Genomic DNA, 19,212 nt, shown 5'->3' with positions numbered 1-19,212 from the left:
CGTGGTCCAATAGATCTAGAGAGCATCAGAGGAGATGTCATAAACCTTTAGGAATCAAACTCAACTTCAGAGCACCAGAAATAGTTGGTACTAATTTAATTCAGTGTATTTCAAACTTAAGAGTTGAAATCCATGCATCTTAAATTTGTTGATGCTGAGAAATACTGGTTTAAGTGAATAGATATACATAAATAGAAAATAAATACAGAGTCCTTGACTTACAACAGTTCATTTAGTGACCATTCAACGTTATGGCACTGAAAAAAGTGACATGACCATTTTTCACACTTACACCATTGCAGCATCTCCATGGTCACATGATCAGAATTCAGATGTTTGGCAACTGGTTCATATTTAAGACAGTTGCAGTGTACTGAGGTCATGTGATCATCTTGTGTGACTTTCTGGCAAGCAAATGGGGAAGCCAGATTCACTTAACAACCATGTTACTAACTTAACAAATATAGTGATTCGCTTACCAAATGTAGCAAGAAAGGTTGTAAAAGGGCAAAACTCATTTAACAAATGTCTCACTTAGCAACAGACATTTTGGGTTCAATTCTTATTGTAAGTCAAGGACTATCTGTATAAAAAGGGCAACATGTTTACGCTCATTTTCGGGTTTTTTGGAGCACACCCTTTGAAATGCTGCCTTCAACCATCTCTATTGTTTGAGGAAAAGCAGAAGGCAAGAAAGATCCATCCTTGAGATATAAAAGTTAGGACAACGTCCGTCTTCTTGCACGTTGCTTCCTAAGTACCCGATTATGCCGATCCTCCTAAGCGAGATCCCTTAGGACAGTTGGTTTTCCCCATCTGTTTCTCCCCAAAATGTGCGACCTTCCCAGCGCGCGTCAGGAGGAGGGGTTCAACTGTACGTCAATCCTTCAGGATCCCCGCCTGGTTCTCGGAGTCGGACGGGAAGGCTGAAGTTTTCTCTCTTCCTCTTGCTACGTGGTGTCCGGTTGTTCTCTAAACTGGGGAAAATGTGGAATCGCGGGCTATTCGTGGCCACTCTCTGCCTCCTCTGGGCTGGGGTGCGGCCTCAGTATGAGCGCTACAGCTTCAGGAGTTTCCCGCGCGACGAGCTGATGCCCTTGGAGTCTGCCTACCGCTACGGCCTGGACCAATACAGCAATGAGAACTGGTCCGAGAGCGTGAGCTACCTGGAGATGAGCCTGCGGCTCTATCGCCTTCTGCGGGACAGCGAAGCCTTCTGTCACCTCAACTGTAGTTCTGTCCGCATGGAGGAAGAAAAGGAGGCCTACCGTTTCGACGGTTTCCCGGAGCTACGCTATTTCGGAGACATGCTACGCAGAACGCAGTGCCTGAAACGCTGCAAGCAAGGGCTGCCGGCCTTCCGCCAGTCTCAGCCTAGCAGGGAAGTCCTGGAAGAATTCCAGCGCCGCGATCCTTACAAGTTCTTGCAGTTCGCCTACTTCAAGGTAGCCGCTCGTTCGCGCAGCCCGTTGCCACGTTGTGTCCCACTTCTGCGTCCCCCTCTTTCTAAAGTTTTCATGAAATCCGGATCTTTCTGATTACAAGGCATTCCGCACTTTTAGTTTTTTTCCGTGTGTTAAATTGAGGCATTTTAAACAGGAAGGCAGAAATCCAACAGGTGTTTTCCCTAATCCTACATCATGTCTATGTTGGAAAAGTTTAATTATTTTTCACTGCTATGCATTTAGAAGAAACAAAATATATAAGCAGGTGAAAATTATAGCTGAATCATTTATATTTTTCTGGAAGAAATATTTGTGACAACCCACTCGGTATCGTTACAAAGGAAAGGTCATCATCTTACAATCAAATGTGCATTCAGATAAATTCAATGTTCATCTATCACCAACTTTGAATTTCAGGCTTATGTTTTACTTTTTACTGAAAAACTTTAGTACTTTCTATTGGGTTGTAGACTTAATATTTTGAATCTCTTTTTCAACTTCATGTACTTAAAGTGTGAATTTGTCTGCCAGGATTTCAGGATTTGACTGGGGAATTCTGAGAATTGAAGTCCATGCATCCTAAAGCTGCTAAGGTTGAGAAACACTGTCCACCTGCATGCAGGTTTATTTTTCTTGCATGTCATACAACGGCTTTGTACTCATCATTGTCAAATGTGGAATTTAATAATCTTTGTGGTCTCTTAGGCCATCAGTTCCTTTTCTTTAATTCTTCAGCCAATTATTATTTTTCTGTTTTTCTAGTGTTATAACAATAACCTTAGGAATCCTAGTGTTCCAACTTGCAGCCTTCTAGATCTGTTGGACTACCCATTTATGTATTAGTTCATGGCTATGTGAATTCTGGAAGTTGTAGCCCATCATATGTATTGGTGGAAACTTCCTAGTTCTCCTTTAATCAAGAAAATTCACTGGGTGACTTTAAACCAGTCAGCATCTTATTCCATTCTTATTGTCTTTCTGTCTATTTATCAATCTATCACACTAAACTGATGGCATGCTGCTTGAACTCCTGGATGTATTTATTTTTATTTATTTATTTTATTAAATTTGTTGGCCGCTCCCTCTCCACAAAGGGACTTGGGGCGGCGTACAATAAATAAAACACATATTATAAAAATTACACATTGTACACATTGTACAGAGGAGGTATAAAACACAATACAATATTATAATAACATAAAATATTAAAATAAGTTAAATTAAAACCCCAATAAAGATTATAAGTTTAAAAATTGCCAGGGGGAATAAAATGGAACTATGGTTGAGCCAGGCCTGCTAGTTGAAAAAGGTGGGTCTTGAGTTTTGAACGGAAGGAGCGGAGGTCGGTGGTAATCCTAATATCCGGGGGGAGGTCATTCCAGAGGGCTGGACCCATCACAGAGAAGGCCCTACTCCTGGGCGCCGCCCTTTGGCACTGCTTAGTGGACGGCACCCGGAGAAGTCCCTCTCTGTGAGAGCGAATTGGTCGTAGGGATGTATGGGGCAGGATGCGATCCCGCATGTAGCTAGGTCCTGTGCCATGGAGCGCTTTGAAGATGGTAATCAATACCTTGAAACGCACCCGATAGACCACAGGAAGCCAGTGCAGCTCGCGCAGGAGAGGTGTTATATGGGAGTATCTCGTACTCCCCATAATCACCCGCGCGGCCGCATTCTGGACCAGCTGCAGTCTTCGAGTGCATCTCAAGGGAAGCCCCATGTAGAGAGCATTACAGTAGTCTAGGCGGGACGTCACCAGCGCGTGAGTGACTGTGCGAAGGGCATCCCGGTCCAATAGGGGGCGCAATTGGCGCACCAGGCGAACCTGGTGGAACGCCCCCCTCGCCACGGCTGCCACATGGTCATCCATGGACAGCCGGGCATCCAGGAGGATGCCCAAATTGCGCGCCCGTTCCATGGGGGCTAGTTGCTCGCCCCCAATGGCCAGTGTTGGAATTAGCTGGTTGAACCGGGGGGCTGGAAGCCACAGCCACTCCGTCTTGGAGGGGTTGAGTTTGAGTCGGTTGTCACCCATCCAGACCCGTACGGCTTCCAAACACCTTGACATCATTTCAACGGCCTCATTGGGGTGGTTTGGGGTGGAGATGTACAGCTGTGTATCATCAGCGTACAGATGATATCCCACCCCAAAACCACGGATGATCTCACCCAGCGGTTTCATATATATGTTGAACAGGAGAGGCGAGAGGACTGACCCCTGTGGCACCCCACAAATGAGAGGCCTCAGGGACGACCTCTGCTCCCCTGCCAACACACGCTGCGTCCGGTCGGAGAGGTAGGAGCAGAACCACCGTAGAACGGTGCCCCTTACCCCCAGCCCCTCCAGCCGGTGCAGGAGGATACCATGGTCGATGGTATCAAAAGCCGCTGAGAGATCTAGTAGGACCAGGATAGAGGAACAACCCCTATCCCTGGCCCTCCAGAGATTATCAACCAACGCGACCAAGGCTATCTCTGTGCTGTGCCTGGGTCAGAAGTGGGACTGGTGCGGGTCTAGATAATCATTCTCCTCCAGGTGACGTGGGAACTGTTGGGCCACCACACTCTCTACAACCTTCGTTAAAAAAGGAAGGTTGGAGACAGGACGGTAATTGGCTAGCTCCGTTGGGTCCAGGGAAGGCTTCTTGAGTAAGGGTCTCACAACCGCCTCTTTCAAGGCGGCCGGTAAAAACCCCTCACCCAATGAAGCGTTCACTAGCACCAAGAGCCAGTCTCGTGTAACCTCCCAGGATGCCAGTACAAGCCAGGAGGGACACGGGTCCAATGAACATGTGGTGGCTCGTAGTCGCCCGCGTAACCTGTCCAAATCCTCGATGGCCACCGAGTCAAACTCCTCCCAGGATGGTCTCTCAAGACTCGCCTGGGGCATCCCTCCTAGCCCACTGAGTGGGACCCATTCCCTCCGGATTTGATCGATTTTATCCTGCAGATATTTCCCAAATTCCTCTGCCCTGCCCTGTAAAGGGGCTTCCCGCGGTCTCTGTGAAAGAAGAGAGCGGGTCACCCGCAACAGGGTTTCAGGGCGGTTATCTGCGGACGCAATAAGGGCGGCACAACGTCGATGTTTGGCCGCTCTTATTGCCACAAGGTATGTCCTTAAGTAGGTTCGTACCTGTGTTCGGTCAAGTTCGGAATGGGAGGATCTCCATCGGCTCTCTAGGCGTCTCTTGTGGCGTTTCATCACCCTTAGCTCCTCGGTAAACCAAGGGGCCAGGGTGGTTCGTTGCCGCAGGAGAGGCCGCAAAGGCGCCACCCGGTCTAAGGCCCCGGCAGCCGCATTATTCCAGGCGGCTACTAGGTCCTCTATCCGGGGGCGGGTCAGGTCTACAGGAGGTGGCCCAAGCTCCGTCTGGAACCTTTCCGGTTCCATCAGGCGCCTGGGGCGGAACCATCTAGGACATTCCAGTTCCGCCTCCCCGCGGTGGGGGGTAGCACCTGGGAAGTCAAGTCGGAGAAGTGAGTGGTCTGACCATGACAGGGGAGTAATAGCTATGTCCCCTATTCCCAGATCACTCGTCCACTGGTCAGAGACAAAAACAAGATCCAGTGTGTGGCCTCCTTCGTGTGTGGGACCCTGAATTAACTGAGTCAGGTCCATGGCTGTCATGGAAGCCATGAACTCCTGAACCACCTCAGATGCTTCTCCCACCGATGGCAAGTTGAAGTTCCCCATGACCAAAAGCTTGAGGGTCTCAACTGCCATCGTTGCGATCAGCTCGAGGAACTCAGGCAGGGCCGCTGATGTATAGCGAGGAGCCAGGTATACAATCAGCAGGCCCAACTGTCTCCCTGGGCCCCATCTCACGACAAGGGATTCACACCCAGATGTCTGTGGCACAGTGAACTCTCTCGGCTCCAAGTCTTCCCGGATAATTACCGCTACCCCACCGCCCCTACCCTGGGCCCGTGGCTGGTGGAATGCTCGATAACCTGGTGGGCACATGTCCACGAGGGGTACACCTCCCTCGTGGCCCAACCAGGTCTCTGTTATTCCTGCGAGGTCCGGCTCCCCCTCCAAAATCAGGTCATTAATGAGGGGGGCCTTGTTAACAGCGGACCTCGCATTGCATAACATCAGCCTAAGGCCCTGGCTCTGTAGATCCTGGCCACCTAGCGTGCGGGGGTTGGTACAAGCGACCGGGTGTAACCAACAACCACGGTCTCCCAACTGGCTGCAGGTTCTTAGTCTGTCCTCGCACCCACCCCTCCCCACGACCGTTGGTATAACAGAGCCCTGTACTGGAATGCTATTATCACTCTGCTCCCCCACTCCGTTCCCTCCCCTCCGACCACACCTGTTTGCCTGGCTCTACTTTCCCTCCTGGCCTGAATCCCCTTCCCCCCTACCCTGGAACCCCTTAAAACTGTTAAAAATGATTAATTAAAAAACCCCTTAATTTCCGCTTCCTCCACCTCTCTGGGTTAACAAACCCACCATCAAGGTGGGACCTTGAAAGGTCTGAGGGCCATACCTGCGAGAGGGGGGACTCTCGCAGTAGTAGTAGGTCTGACCTGGAATATATAGAGTTCATAAGTTGTCATAGGGGCGAGCTCATTTTCGGGTGCTGTTGTTAAAATCATAAGTTTGTTCGTAAGCCAGGGTTCCCCCACAAAAGGGGTATGTAGATGGTGGTTCTCCTTACCCTGGATGGAAAGGGTAGGTTGGTGAGCTAGCAGGCTAGCCAGAATGGTCTACAGGTGGAGCCTCAAGGGGGAAACTGGGGAGCAGTTTATAACAAGATGGCACTAAGGAGCAGTTTGTAGCAGGGCGTTAAGGTAAGCCTTAGTCAGATAGTAATTTGAATAGAGGAAGGAAAGTTGTCAGCAAGGGTGAGAGAGTAAAAAGTCAGACCTTCAACAAATGGCCACCAGCCTTCCAAGCGTCTCTCTCCAGTCTCAGACATGAGTGGCCATTTGTCTCCTCGGCAGCCTGGCTGCCCTGGGTTGTTGTTTCTGAGCCCGCAGGGCCGTCTCGGCTTTCCTGAGCTTCCCTGCAGTCTCCGCTGGATGTAATGGAGCATATAAATACAATAAAAACATAAAGCTGAAGGCAGCAGCACCCAGAAAGGAGAAAATCAAACTAACAGGAGCAGTGTCACTGTGCAAGCCCTGTCCCTTTTGTATGAGCATCATGGTGTCATACGCATGCTTGAAAGTGACAGGATTTGTAGCCTGGTGAAATTTCTTTGATTCTGAAGAAAGCCATGAAGAGATCCTGCAAATGATGCTGGTAGGAAAAAGCTGACATATATAATGCACTGAAGTTCTTTCACTAAGCTTCATTCCTGTCCTGCTTATCCCATATTTCCATTATCTGCTCACCATTATGATTTTTAGTAACTTTGCATGCTGTGTTTCAGTTTTCCTAAGTGAAAAAACTTAAAATAAGCAATTAATATTTTCATTGCTTCTGTGGTGATGTACTTTTCTCCCCTCTACATACCTATATTATTACCCAGTTTCAGTTTCTTGATTTTTTTTCTATATTATTGCCTTCCTTAATTCCTTTTGCAATTATATAGATATTTATTTATTTATTTTCTGGGATTTCAAAAGGAATTATGTATATGTGTATGTAACTATACATATATGTGTGTGTATGTATGTATACATACACATTTTATATATAAACAAAATATATTTTATATATAAGTTGTATGTGTGTGTGTGTGTGTGTGTGTGTGTGTGTGTGTGTAGATATACAGATATAGATATATATAAGATATTTTGTCAAGGCACCTGGTATGCCCCAAATATGGAAGGGAGCATACTGCTTCTCTTTTGCCTTTCAGACCCACTCAAGGAGCCTTCCAGGCCTAAACCATTTTGTATTCGATTTTGTATTCGATTTTGTATTGAAATAGATCTATACTAGTCTCCCTTCATTTATTTATCAGCAAAAAATCTCTCTCTCTCTCTCTCTCTCTCTCTCTCTCTCTCTCTATCTATCATCTATCTATCTATCTAAATAAATAAATAAATAAATAAATAAATAAATAAATATAACAAAATCAAATATAAAATGTTTTATACTTTCATTTTACAATTTATATGTAAAATATATTTGGTTTATATATTGTAAAATGTATTTACCGTATTTTTTGGAGTATAAGATGCACCAAGATTTTGAAGAGGCAAATTTAAAAAAAGGTTTTTGCACTCTGCAGACCTCCCCAAAACAGCCCTTTTTTTTGTGAAAATGAGCTCGGTTTTTTACAAAAAAGGGGCATGAATAGCCTTTAGGAAGCTTGTAGAGTGTTCCTGGGAGTGCCCCCCCCAAACGAGCAAAACCAGCCTGCTTTTTGTGAAGGGCCCATTTTTTGTATAAAAAAAGGGGGGGCATGCATAGCCTTTGGGAGGCTTATAGCATGCTCCTGGGGAGGGAAGGGAAATTGAGCAAAAAATCCCCCTTTTTTGCTCATTTCTGCCCTCCCCAGCCCAGTGGTGGTTTCGGATCCCGTTGCAAACGGTACTGTTACAAAAGGGCCCGGGATCCACTGCATGAACGCGCTCAGTGCGTGCACACAGTCTCAGCACGTGCATGCGTCCTTACCTCTTGTGATGCCTCCGTGACACTCCAGCTGCTCGGCGGAGCGTTGCACAGGCGCCATGCACAGAAACACTGAAGAGCTCAAATACAGATAAGGAGCTCAGGTGGGCGGGTGGGCCCTCCAGAGCACTGTACCGGAACAGTACCTGGTGCTCTGGGCAGTCACCAGTACCCTGGAGCGTACCGCCTGCAACCCACCACTGCCCCAGCCCCTAGGAGCACTCTGAAAGTCTCCTAAAGGCTATGCGCAGCCATTTTGGTGAAGGGGGTGGGGTTTCAGGAGGCATAAAATGCTGTATTCAGTGTATAAGATGCATCCAGATTTCAGCCTCTTTTTTGAAGGGAAAAAGGTGCGACTTATACTCCGAAAAATACGGTATTTTCATCTTCAATAATTTTTAGTAAGTGATATCAAGGAGTATTCTTGGATTGGAAAGGGGATTAAGGAAGGCAATGAGCTAATATAGGTAATTATGGTTTTAATCTCAATTTCAACTACACACACACATGAAATTATACACACACACACACGTTGCGAAGTCATTTCCAACCCATCGTGACCCCATGAACAATGTTCCATCAGGCCTTCCTGTCCCCTACCATCCTCTGGAGTCCATTTAAGCTCACTCTTTGCACGGTTCATTAAGAAGGCATTCTTGTGTCTTCTAGCTGGAATTCTGCATCCAATTGGTTGTATCTTTCTCTTTTTTTCTTGCCTTTCACCTCCCTTCTTTCCTCGAGTATTTACAAAGCTAATGTATATTCATCAAGAATATGGTTTAGTCCAGGGGTGGGGAACTGTGGCTCTTTTGCGACTTGTGGACTTCAACTCCCAGAATTCCAGAACCAACATAGCTGCCTCAGGAATTCTGGGAGTTGAAGTCCACAAGTCGCAAAAGAGCCACAGTTCCCCACCCCTGGTTTAGTCCATACCTAAGTGGCCCTGTGCTTTTCCCTACTTTTACAATGAGAAGCTCATGATCTGAGCGACAGTCAGCTCCTTGTCTTGTTTTTATTGACTGTATAGAGCTCCTCCATCTTCGGCTACAGAGCACATAGTCAATATGATTTCTGTGTTGACCATCTGGTGATGTCCATGTGTAAAGTTGTCTCTTGGGTTGTTGGAACAGAGTGCTTGCTATGACCATTGTATTCTCTTGACAAAATTATATCAGCCTGTGCCCTGCTTCATTTTGTACTCCAAGGCCAAACTTGCTTGTTATTCCAGTTATCTTTTGTCTTCCTACTTTAGCATTCCAATCCCCCATGATAATAAGGACATCATTTTTTGTGTTAATTCTATAAGGTGCTGTAGTACTTCATAGAACTGTTCAATTTCATCCTCTTCCGCAGCAATGGTTGGGGCCTAGATTTGGACTACTGTGATGTTGAATGGTTTGCCTTGGATTCGAACTGAGATCATTCTGTCATTTTGAGGATTGTATCCCAATATTGCTTTTCCTACTCTTATTGACTATGAAGGCTACTCCATTTCTTCTGAGGGATTTTTGCCCGCAATATATATGATGGTCATCTGAATTAAATTCTCCTATTCCTGTCCATTTTAGTTCACTGATTCTTAAGATGTCAATGTTCAGTCTTGTCATCTCATTTGACCACGTCCAGCTTGCCTTGATTCATGGAACTTACATTCCAGTTTCCTATGGAGTATAGATCTTTACAGCATCAGACTTTCCTTTCACCACTAAATATATTCACAGCTGAATGTCTATTCGGCTTTGGCCCAGTTGCTTCACTCTTTCTGGTGCTAGAAGTACTAGCCCTCTGCTCTTCCCCAGTAGCATATTGGACACCTTCCAACCTGAGGAGCTCATCTTCCAGCATCATATTTGGTACTGTCCATGGGGTTTTCATGGCAAAGATACTGGAGTGGGTTGCCATTTCATTCTCCAGTGGATCACATTTTGTCAGAGCTCTCTGCTATGACCTGTCCATCTTGGGCGGCCCTGCACGAAATAGCTCATAGCTTCATTGAGCTATGCAAGCTCCTTCACCACGACAAAGCAGTAATCCATGAAGGGAATATAAAGTATAAATAAACATTTCAAATCCTTTTTCACTAGGCAAACAATTTTCCAAAAGCTGTTGCAGCTGCACATACATTTCTTCTGAAACATCCGGATGATGAAATGATGAAAAGGAATATGGCATATTACAAAAGCATGCCTGATGCTGAAGATTATATTAAAGATTTAGAAATCAAATCATATGAGGTATAGTTTCTACCCTTGTTTATGAACATTTCTTAGTATATTCTGTAAAAATATATAAAAATAATAATTTAAGCCTCCCATAATTTCTTATTTTCATTTGTAAATTTTAATAATAATAGTTTTATTGTTAAAAAATCCTAATTTTGGTCCCTTGACAATCCATAACATTTAATTTGCTAATTTCAAAATATTAGTGGAAAGTAAATTCTTTAATACAGGACTTTATTAGAAGACTCCATAAATCTAAGGCAATGTAAGTTTCATGGGGGCGGGGAGTGTAATTGATAAGTTATGTATCGGAGAAATAACCTCTTTGGATCTGCTGCCCAAGAAAAACAGAGGGTAAAACAAAGCAAAATTTAAGTTTCCTAAGCTTATAGTGATGTGTTTTTAAATTAGGTCATTCAAATAAAATGTTTGTCACATTCCTTCCGTTTTTTCTTGCCTTTTAGACTCTCTTTGTCAGGGCAGTAAGGGCCTACAATGGAGAAAACTGGAGGACTTCAATTTCAGACATGGAACTGGCACTTCCTGATTTCTACAAAGCTTATGATGATTGTACAGCTGCCTGTGAAGGCTCCCGAGAAATCACAGATTTTAAGGAGTTTTATCTGTCTATCGCAGGTGAGTGATCAGTTGTATTCTAAAATAATGAAAGGATTTCTTGAAAGAATCCTTACTTTCTAAATTTCACACCTACTATATAATAAAAAATTATAATAATCAGTTTTCAGCCAATGGGGGCAGGAGGAGTGTGAGAATAAGAATTAAAATTGTACTTTATATTTGACATAAATACGGTTATTCCAGTGATTATGCAGATAAAAAGTTTGTTCAAAACGTAAATTAGGCCTACATATACAGTATGTATTTTATAAAAAACATGAATTTCCATATGTCCCTTTCTAACATAAAAGAAGTCTAAATATAATATTTATAATCACTTAATACATTATATAAGAAACATTTGGCTTCTGCACAAAATGGTTCCTTTTCTTTCTTTCTGTCCTACCTATTCATTGTATGAATTAGTCATACAATATGATAACACATTATTCACAAGACCTAAAATAGGCCAATGAATAGTTATAATCCAGATTGGAGAGAGAAAGAAACCAATCTGTAAAAAGAAGTTTTGACTGAAATTGAGATCCAAACCATAGTAATAAGACAGCATAATATTTAATTACCTCCTTAATTATTGGAAATACAGCTATATTAGTGAAAAAGCAGTCAGTACAAGTTAGCAACTCTTCGTACTTGGTTCATGAAAATATGTCAGAATTTTTTTTATAAAGCAAAGAAGTGGTAGGGCAGAAGGGATTGATTGAGAAAGCTAGCCCTGCATGTTCCTATTTCTCTCTTTTAGATTCCCATATTCAAATTTGTGGGGAAAGTTTTGTGAGAGATAATTTGGACGGGGTTAGGGTTAGGGAGGGAAGAAATCAACAATATTTTTTCTGAATTTGATTTCCTTTTTCCAAACACTATAGTTTCCAGCTTTCTGGATTAAAGCAAATAGAAAATTTATTTTCCGTGTCTAAATATCACAACAGTTTTGAATGTTATCCTACTTGCTTGAATTACCATGAAATGCTAACAAAGCAATTCTTATGCATATTGTTTAGAGTAGATCTGTCTCTCACAGTGTTGGCTTCAGTCATTATTGCAGTCCTTAATTTTGAGAAAAAATCTTGGGAAAAAGTTGGAAAATAAGAACTCTGTGCCTCAAACTGAAATACCGAGATGGGCCAAATTAATTCAATTGGAAAAGAAGTGGAAAGAGACCTCTGTGTTGAGGCAGTTTAGTATCTCAGTCAGAAGAAAATGAATCAGAATGATTATTTGAAACCCTGCATAGTTCTAATACATTCAGAATTATTTTTAATAGTGAAACTACTGATGACTTGTTCTAGGAATTTGTCATGCCTGGGTCAGGTGATTTTGAGAATGTATGCTTATTTGCTTATTAAATATTTTTTTCATCCCAAAAATTAAACATTGGCATGTCCTACTGGCTTTCAAGCATTAAGTGTTATACTCTAAATTCATAGTATTGTTTTTGACAATCAATTAGTAAACTAAGTAATGTTCAGATTTTATTTTTAGATCACTATACTGAAGTTCTTAAGTGCAAACTGAGATGTGAAATTGATCTGACACCTGTCATAGGGGGCTACGTTGTGGAAAAATTTGTGGCAACTATGTATCACTACTTGCAGTTTACCTATTATAAATGTAAGTTAAAGAGTTTTGTTCTTAAGCTGAAACTGACCCTAGCAAAGATCTCTGGATGAGAGCTGAAAAGCCAAGATTCAATTGAAGCCTCCTGTTCTTGTTTTTCCATAAATGTTTATTCAGAGTGACAGGGCTTCAATTATGTAATCATATCCACAATTTTGTGTGCTCCTAGTGGAAAGCAGTACAAAGGTGGGTATTTTTTTACAGGAGTCTCTATTATAGAATCATTTGCCTATGAAGATGATTCCCCCCTCCTGCAATATTCATGGCTTTCCAAAAGTTTGTTAAGGTTTGGTTATTTCAGAAATCTAAGTTACTGATGTCTTGAATGCTGGATTAGGTACTGTCAGGTTATTTGCTATAATTAATGTAAGGTTGTGCTGTTTATTACTATGTGCAATTCATATACCATTAGTACATATTGGCATTTTTACAAGTTATAGGCAATTTGGGGTTGGAGCAGCCATGCTCGACCTGGCCAGAGAATGTGGAAAGGCAGGCTTCAAAGGGCTACACAGTCTCCCCCACCTCCATTCTCCCTTTCCCATCAGCTTGCCCACAGAAGCAGCGTCTTCACACCACCTGCCACCTTGTCAATCACAAGGACGCACAGAGGCAACACGGGAAGGGCTCATCGTCCGCGTTTCACATTTCAGTCATGAGATCTGATTTCAGATGAAAGTGTTTAATAAAATATTATATTTGTATACGGTATGTTGTTATAATACTACCTTTCTGAGAAGTTGACTTGATTTATTGCATATTTAATTCAGTGAATGATTTGAAGAATGCAGCTCCATGTGTTGCTAGTTACATGCTTTTCGACCAGAAAGATGAAGTGATGAAACAGAATCTTGTCTATTACCAATATCATAAAGATAAATGGGGACTCACAGATGAAAATTTCCACCCTAGAGCTGTAAGTAAATGTTGGCCTACTACAGTCTAGAAAGAAAAATAGCACATTCTGTTTGATTGACTAATAAGTCTATCATAAATTCTAGATTTCTGGAGTAGCGTGATTAGCATTGTCATACAGTATAGGCTTATTTTTTGAGTCCATATTCACCTTGAGACTTCAAACAGTGTTTGGATTTTAATATGACACATAGTTTTGCTGCTCTTTTTCTAGGAAGCCATTCGATATTACAATATGACAATGCTTCAGAAAGAAATGTATGAATTTGCTAAAGAGTATGTGATGGATGATGAAGAAGTAAGTAAAGCAAATTAAAGCAAAATTAATATTTTGAAAAGAAACTAAAGATCAGGTTATATGTTAGTAATAAACCACAACCACCACCCTGGTTTTTCTGTTTCTGACTTTGCTTTTAAAAATTGACATGTTGAAATTAAAACACAATATTTTTGCATTTCTCCATGCCTATAAGGTAGTCCTCAATTTCATCCACAATCAAGTCCCAAATTTCTGTTGCTAAGCAAGACAGTTATTAAATGAACTTTGCCCCATTTGATGTGCATTTGCCACAATGGTTAAGTGAATCACTGCAGTTCTTAAGTAATGAATCTGGCTTTCCCATTGACATTGTTTGTCAGAAGGTCACAAAAAGTTTATTACATGATTCTGGAAATAGCAATCTTCATAAATACATGCCAGTTGCCAGGCATTTAAAGTTTGAATAACGTAATCATGGAGATGCTGCAATGTAAGTGTGAAAAATAGTCATAAGTCACTTTTTTCAGCGCCATTGCACCTTCAAATGGCCACTAAGTGAATGGTTGAAGTTGAGGACTACTTGTATTATATTGTGACATATCAAGCTCCCTTTAATTTCAGATAAATAGGCCATGAAAAAATAATGCCATGTAACTAATTATGCATGATTTCCAATTATCTCTTGTTAGATCAAAGAGATATAAGGAAAAATAACTTTTTTGCCATGATAATTGCCATTTTTCCTTGCCATTTTGCTTTTTCTAGCCTCTGTTTCATTTATGGTTCTTGCTGTCAAGTTGTATGCGTAGCTTTTCAAAGAGTTTTACATTTGAAAGTTTTATATAAATTAAAAACAATAATGCATTTCAGAGATTGGGAGAAAGTGATAGGCTAGTGATGGCACCAAGTGCATAAACTGTGCGCGTGCACATGCCCAAACAGAAAGGTGTGCGTACAAACATGCACAGCAGAGACCCGAAGACCAGCTGGTCGGTGGGAGGCGGGGCATCCCAACACCGGCAGCATGGCAGAGGTAAGATCTTTTTCTTTTATGAGCTTCTATTTCATTGTTTGCAGGGAAACAGAAGCTCACCAAAGAAACACCATGGAGATCTGACCTGGGGCAACAGTATGTGTGGCAGCAGAGAGGGCTTTATGTGCCACCTCTGGCACGCATGCCATAGGTTTGCCATCATGGTGATAGGCCAAAGTCACCCAGCAGTTTTCATGCCTAAGGTGGAACTAGAACTCTGTTTACTGGTTTCTGGCCAAAAGATTAATCATTAAACCGAATTGGTTATTCTAGCATTAATGTCAATTCTGTATTTTATTTATTTTATTTTTAAAAATAGAAATTTGTCTCAAAAACTTAACTTTTAAAATATTAACCTATTTTTTGTGATAACACATCCCAGGGTGAAGTAGTAGAATACCTTGATGAACTCCTGGAAGTAGAAGATGGAACACAGTGACTTTTAACAAGTAAAGAAGGTTAAGAAGCGAATATTCACCTTTGCATCTAAATATTTTCATGCATCGTCTTTAGCTCAGATTTAGAAATACCTAAATACCTTATCAAGCTTCATAAGATGCCTGACTTGTCCTATTAATTTTCTATCTTGTCATTCAGCTTAAACTTGTTTTCCTTATTTCATTTTAAAAATTATTATTATTAAATTTCTTTGCCACCTATCTCACTGTGGGGCTACTTTAGGTGGCTCTCAATCATAAAAAATAAAGAGATAAAAATGAAGTTTAAACAAAGCAAAAATAGAACAACGTGGAACACTTTGAGCAATTTTTTCTAGTCATTCTGTTGAGTAAAGACATCGTGATTTAAATGGGATTTTGATGAGAGATATGGATCTTTGTGATTTGTTCTCTATGAAAAGAGTTTTCAAATGAAGAATAGAAAATAAATCCTTCAAATAAATAAAGGCACAACTCTATAATTTTAAAGGATTCTTTATGTATTATATTGCACAGTGCATTTAAATAATATCTTGAGCCACAAGTACTTACTTTGAAAAAGCTGAAGCTGCAATCATATACATACAAGCTTACATGTTCAAACTTACATGTAGCCCTCATCTTATGATCTGATTCCAAAGCTAAGGTGGCCATTCCCGCGTCTCATAGTCACATCCCACTTTGGATGTTTTACAGCGGTTTGTAGGGCTCTGTGGGCATTTGATGTCAGTCTAAGACATTTTTTTTCTGAAACCAGACTGTATTTCCAGTTTCCAAAGTCTGCCCAATAGAAAACAATGTGTTTGCTTAATGACTGCTGCATTCGTTTATGACCATAGCCTGTGCTTAACAACCACTGCAAAAAAGATCATGTGATGATCTGCTTTAAGACCATCAGGTCTGACAACAATAATTGTCGGACTCAATTATGGTTGTAAGTTGAGGACTACCTGTATTTTGAAGTCAGTTCCTTGAACTTAGTGCCTTTTTCTAAGTAGAGATCCATAGGCTTGCACTCTAAATTGGCTATAAATTGAGTGCAGGAAAAAAATACCATTGAATTTTGTGATTTTAGTGAATCTAAAAGATGCTACAAGATTTTCTTTCAAAATTTTCACCTAAGGCATTAATCACAGAAGAAAAGTAAGATGGCTGGCTATATTTTTAAATTAGAGTTAAAACAAAACGGTTATGGTTCACTGTATGCATCCAGTAATTAATATAACTGCAAAGGAGTTAAACTTTAGAAAAGTAGGTATATCAAGGTGAGTTTGTACATTGTCCAGATTCATTGTCCCATTGGGCTTGTTTTTCGCCCTCCCCAGGCTCCAGAGGCTTTCATGAAGTCTGGGGAGAGTGAAAACGGCCTCCCCCAGCCAGTAGTGGGTTCCTACCGGTTTGGCCAGGTTCGGCTGAACCGGTAGGGGTATGGTGGCCTGGGTCGCTGGAACCTGCAGCGCCCCCCAAACATTTCCCTTGTTGCTGTCGCTGACTCCGTCGCTGCCATCGCCCTCTTGTTTTTTAGTTGAAAAATTTCTAATGATTTAGAAACTTCCCTCAACTTCCAATCATTATTTAACGATTGTTTGAAGTTACAATGGCACTGGAAAAAGTGACTTATAATTGTTATTCTCATTTACAAACTTCTCAGCATTCCCACAATTACATAATCAAAATTCTGGCTCTTGGCAGTTGGCATGTATTTATGATGGTTGCAGTGTCCCAGAGTCATGTGTGATCATCATTTGCAACCTTCCCAACTGGCTTCTGACAAGCAAAATCAATGGGGAAACCAAATGTGCTTAACAAATATGTTATTAATTTAACAACTACAGGTGATTTGTTTAACAACAATTCAGGTCTCAATTGTGGTTGTAAGTCAAGAATTACCTGTTTACACAACCTTTTTAAAAGGTTAACTAAGGTAAGTAGATCAGTTGACCACTAGATGGCAGCGAAAGATTCATAAGCGGTATCTTTATCTCAGTGATGGCTGAGATTGTACAGGCATGCCAAAATTGTGTGCGCACACTATCCACACCCACAGTTTAATGCGCCCCACCAACTTCAGGAGGATTTCCTGAAGCCTGAGGAAGACGAAAAACAGGCCCAATGGCCAACTGGAAGTTCAGAAATGATCCGTTTCTGGCTTCTAGAGAGCCTCCGGGGGGGCAGGGGTGGGTTCTGCCCGGCTTTACTGCCAGTTCACTTGTGCGCATGCACATTGCGCACACATGCTGGATCAGCACTGAAGAAAATTGAATTTATCCCTGTCATTGAAATTTCCAGATCTGACCACATTTTAACTTTATAGGAGGCTTTTTAAAAACCTAGCCATTATAATCACACCCAATTTTTAGCATTTTAATGTGGTTTTTAAAAGTAATTCCAGGATCTGATGCACTGTTGCCCTCAATAGTTTTTTGCTACATAAATGGTTGGAATCAAACCAATTTGAACTTCTTGCTGGTGGTTTAAGTAGGATTTTTGTGTATTAAAATTTTTCTCAGTGAATGACATAGATTCATATATTGGGTCAGGATTTTATGTGAACCTTGGGTAAAGGAGGAACTTGAATTTCTCCAAATCTGGTCCTGTTTTGAGTTCAAAAAGATAGCTAATGCTTTGGTATCAACCTTGGCCCAGTTAAGTTTTCTGTTCTGCCTCCTTTGAGCTAAGCTAATATCCTCTTATCATGGGGCATGTATAAGCTAGTATTAGATCTCCTTTGGACATGGACTGTGATTGGTTGATAGTCACTCAACGTCTTTCACAAAGGTTTGAACATTTGAAAATAACCCAGTCTTGTTTTATGTGGCAAATATATAATCTAAACATTAAGATTACTGAATGATATACAAAAGAATATATAAAACTAGGTGCTTTACCACTTAAAATGTGAAGGTTATATTTATAAATCAGGAACACCAGTTAAAAACCTGTGGTATTTCTTTTGCGATCTCTAGAGAACCAGGGGAGGAGAAGTCATTTATTATATAATCCTATATAATTTGGGAATAATACCCAAATGGACAAAATCTTCTTTTTTTATTAAAAAGTTTTAATAAATTTTACAATTATCACCCCCCTTACCCTTCCCTCTTCCCATCCTCTCTCTCCCCGACCTCCCAGAGCAAAAATACAGGGTATAAACATTTAACAACCATATGCTAACATAAGCTAACTAATTTTAACATGTTACTGTTCTTGTGCTTTAACTCCCCCGTTATTAAACTAACTTTGAATAAATTGTAACTTTCTTTATGCCTTCATTCATAAGCTAACTGAAATTTTTTACTCCAGTATTTGTTTTGAATATAGTCAATCCATCGTCTCCAGTCCAGCTTGTACTTCTCATCTGAGTGATCCTTCAGATACGCTGAAATTTTGGCCATCTCTGCTAAGTTTACTACTTTTAACATCCATTCTTGGATAGTGGGCAACTCTTCCTTCTTCCAGTATTGCGCCACCAACAATCTTGCTGCCGTCGTTAGGTTCAAGATCAGATTAGTCTCTATGACAGTACAGTCTGAAACTATGCCTAACAAAAACAACTGGGGTGTGAACTTTATCCTCTTTTTCAAAATATTTTGAATAACCCACCATATTTTTATCCAAAATGCTTTAACTTTTTTACAAGTCCACCAAATATGGTAGTACGTGGCACCAACACAGTCACATCTCCAACATTTAGATTGTAGATTCAGATACATACAGACAAATAGACAAAATCTTTTGAGAAGGCCTCCACCTTGGCAGAATTATAAATTCAAATTACAAAGAAAATTGGACCAATTTTATGGAAGAACCTATTCCTGGTTATTTTTCATTAAATGAATGATATTTTCCAGTTCTTCCATAGTAAAAGGTGTTACTTTTGTTAAATTTGAGGGAGGGGGCAGTTGTGGGGTAATTATTATGTTTCTTTAGCTTTTAGCAGTTTCCATGCACAATGGCTCTTTCATTTCTTATCTCTATCTGTCACTATTATTATTATTATTATTATTATTATTATTATTATTATTATTATTATTTCAATTTATAGGCCGCTCCCTCTCCACAAAGGGACTCGGG

The 19,212-nt window shown here is 41.2% G+C and overlaps 1 protein-coding gene across 3 annotated transcripts; it reads left to right on the top strand.

Moving 5' to 3' along the window:
* Window positions 1–895: 895 nt before the first annotated feature.
* CRTAP (cartilage associated protein) lies at window positions 896–18,410 on the top strand. Of its 3 annotated transcripts, XM_081971132.1 has the most exons (7): window positions 896–1,445; window positions 10,101–10,250; window positions 10,703–10,874; window positions 12,360–12,488; window positions 13,265–13,410; window positions 13,624–13,707; window positions 15,084–18,410. In XM_081971132.1, the coding sequence occupies exons 1-7, from the start codon at window positions 987–989 to the stop codon at window positions 15,138–15,140; spliced, it is 1,197 nt and encodes a 398-aa protein (XP_081827258.1). In that variant the 5' UTR covers window positions 896–986; the 3' UTR covers window positions 15,141–18,410. The 3 variants fall into 3 exon arrangements, with proteins under 3 accessions (XP_081827258.1, XP_081827260.1, XP_081827259.1); XM_081971134.1 differs by lacking the exon at window positions 10,101–10,250; XM_081971133.1 differs by lacking the exon at window positions 13,624–13,707.
* Window positions 18,411–19,212: the final 802 nt, after the last annotated feature.

This window comes from Natrix helvetica, assembly GCF_964273705.1.
Source record: "Natrix helvetica genome assembly, chromosome: Z".
NCBI classification, from domain to species: domain Eukaryota; kingdom Metazoa; phylum Chordata; class Lepidosauria; order Squamata; family Natricidae; genus Natrix; species Natrix helvetica.
This window is presented reverse-complemented; position numbering and strand designations above follow the sequence as displayed.

Bases quoted from the DNA above. Each gene is read 5' to 3' on its own strand.
- CRTAP (XM_081971132.1), top strand. From the start codon at position 987: ATGTGGAATCGCGGGCTATTCGTGGCCACTCTCTGCCTCCTCTGGGCT. The intron at 12,489-13,264 runs GTAAGTTAAAGA...TATTTAATTCAG, and splicing joins GCAGTTTACCTATTATAAAT to TGAATGATTTGAAGAATGCA. The intron at 13,411-13,623 runs GTAAGTAAATGT...CTCTTTTTCTAG, and splicing joins AAAATTTCCACCCTAGAGCT to GAAGCCATTCGATATTACAA.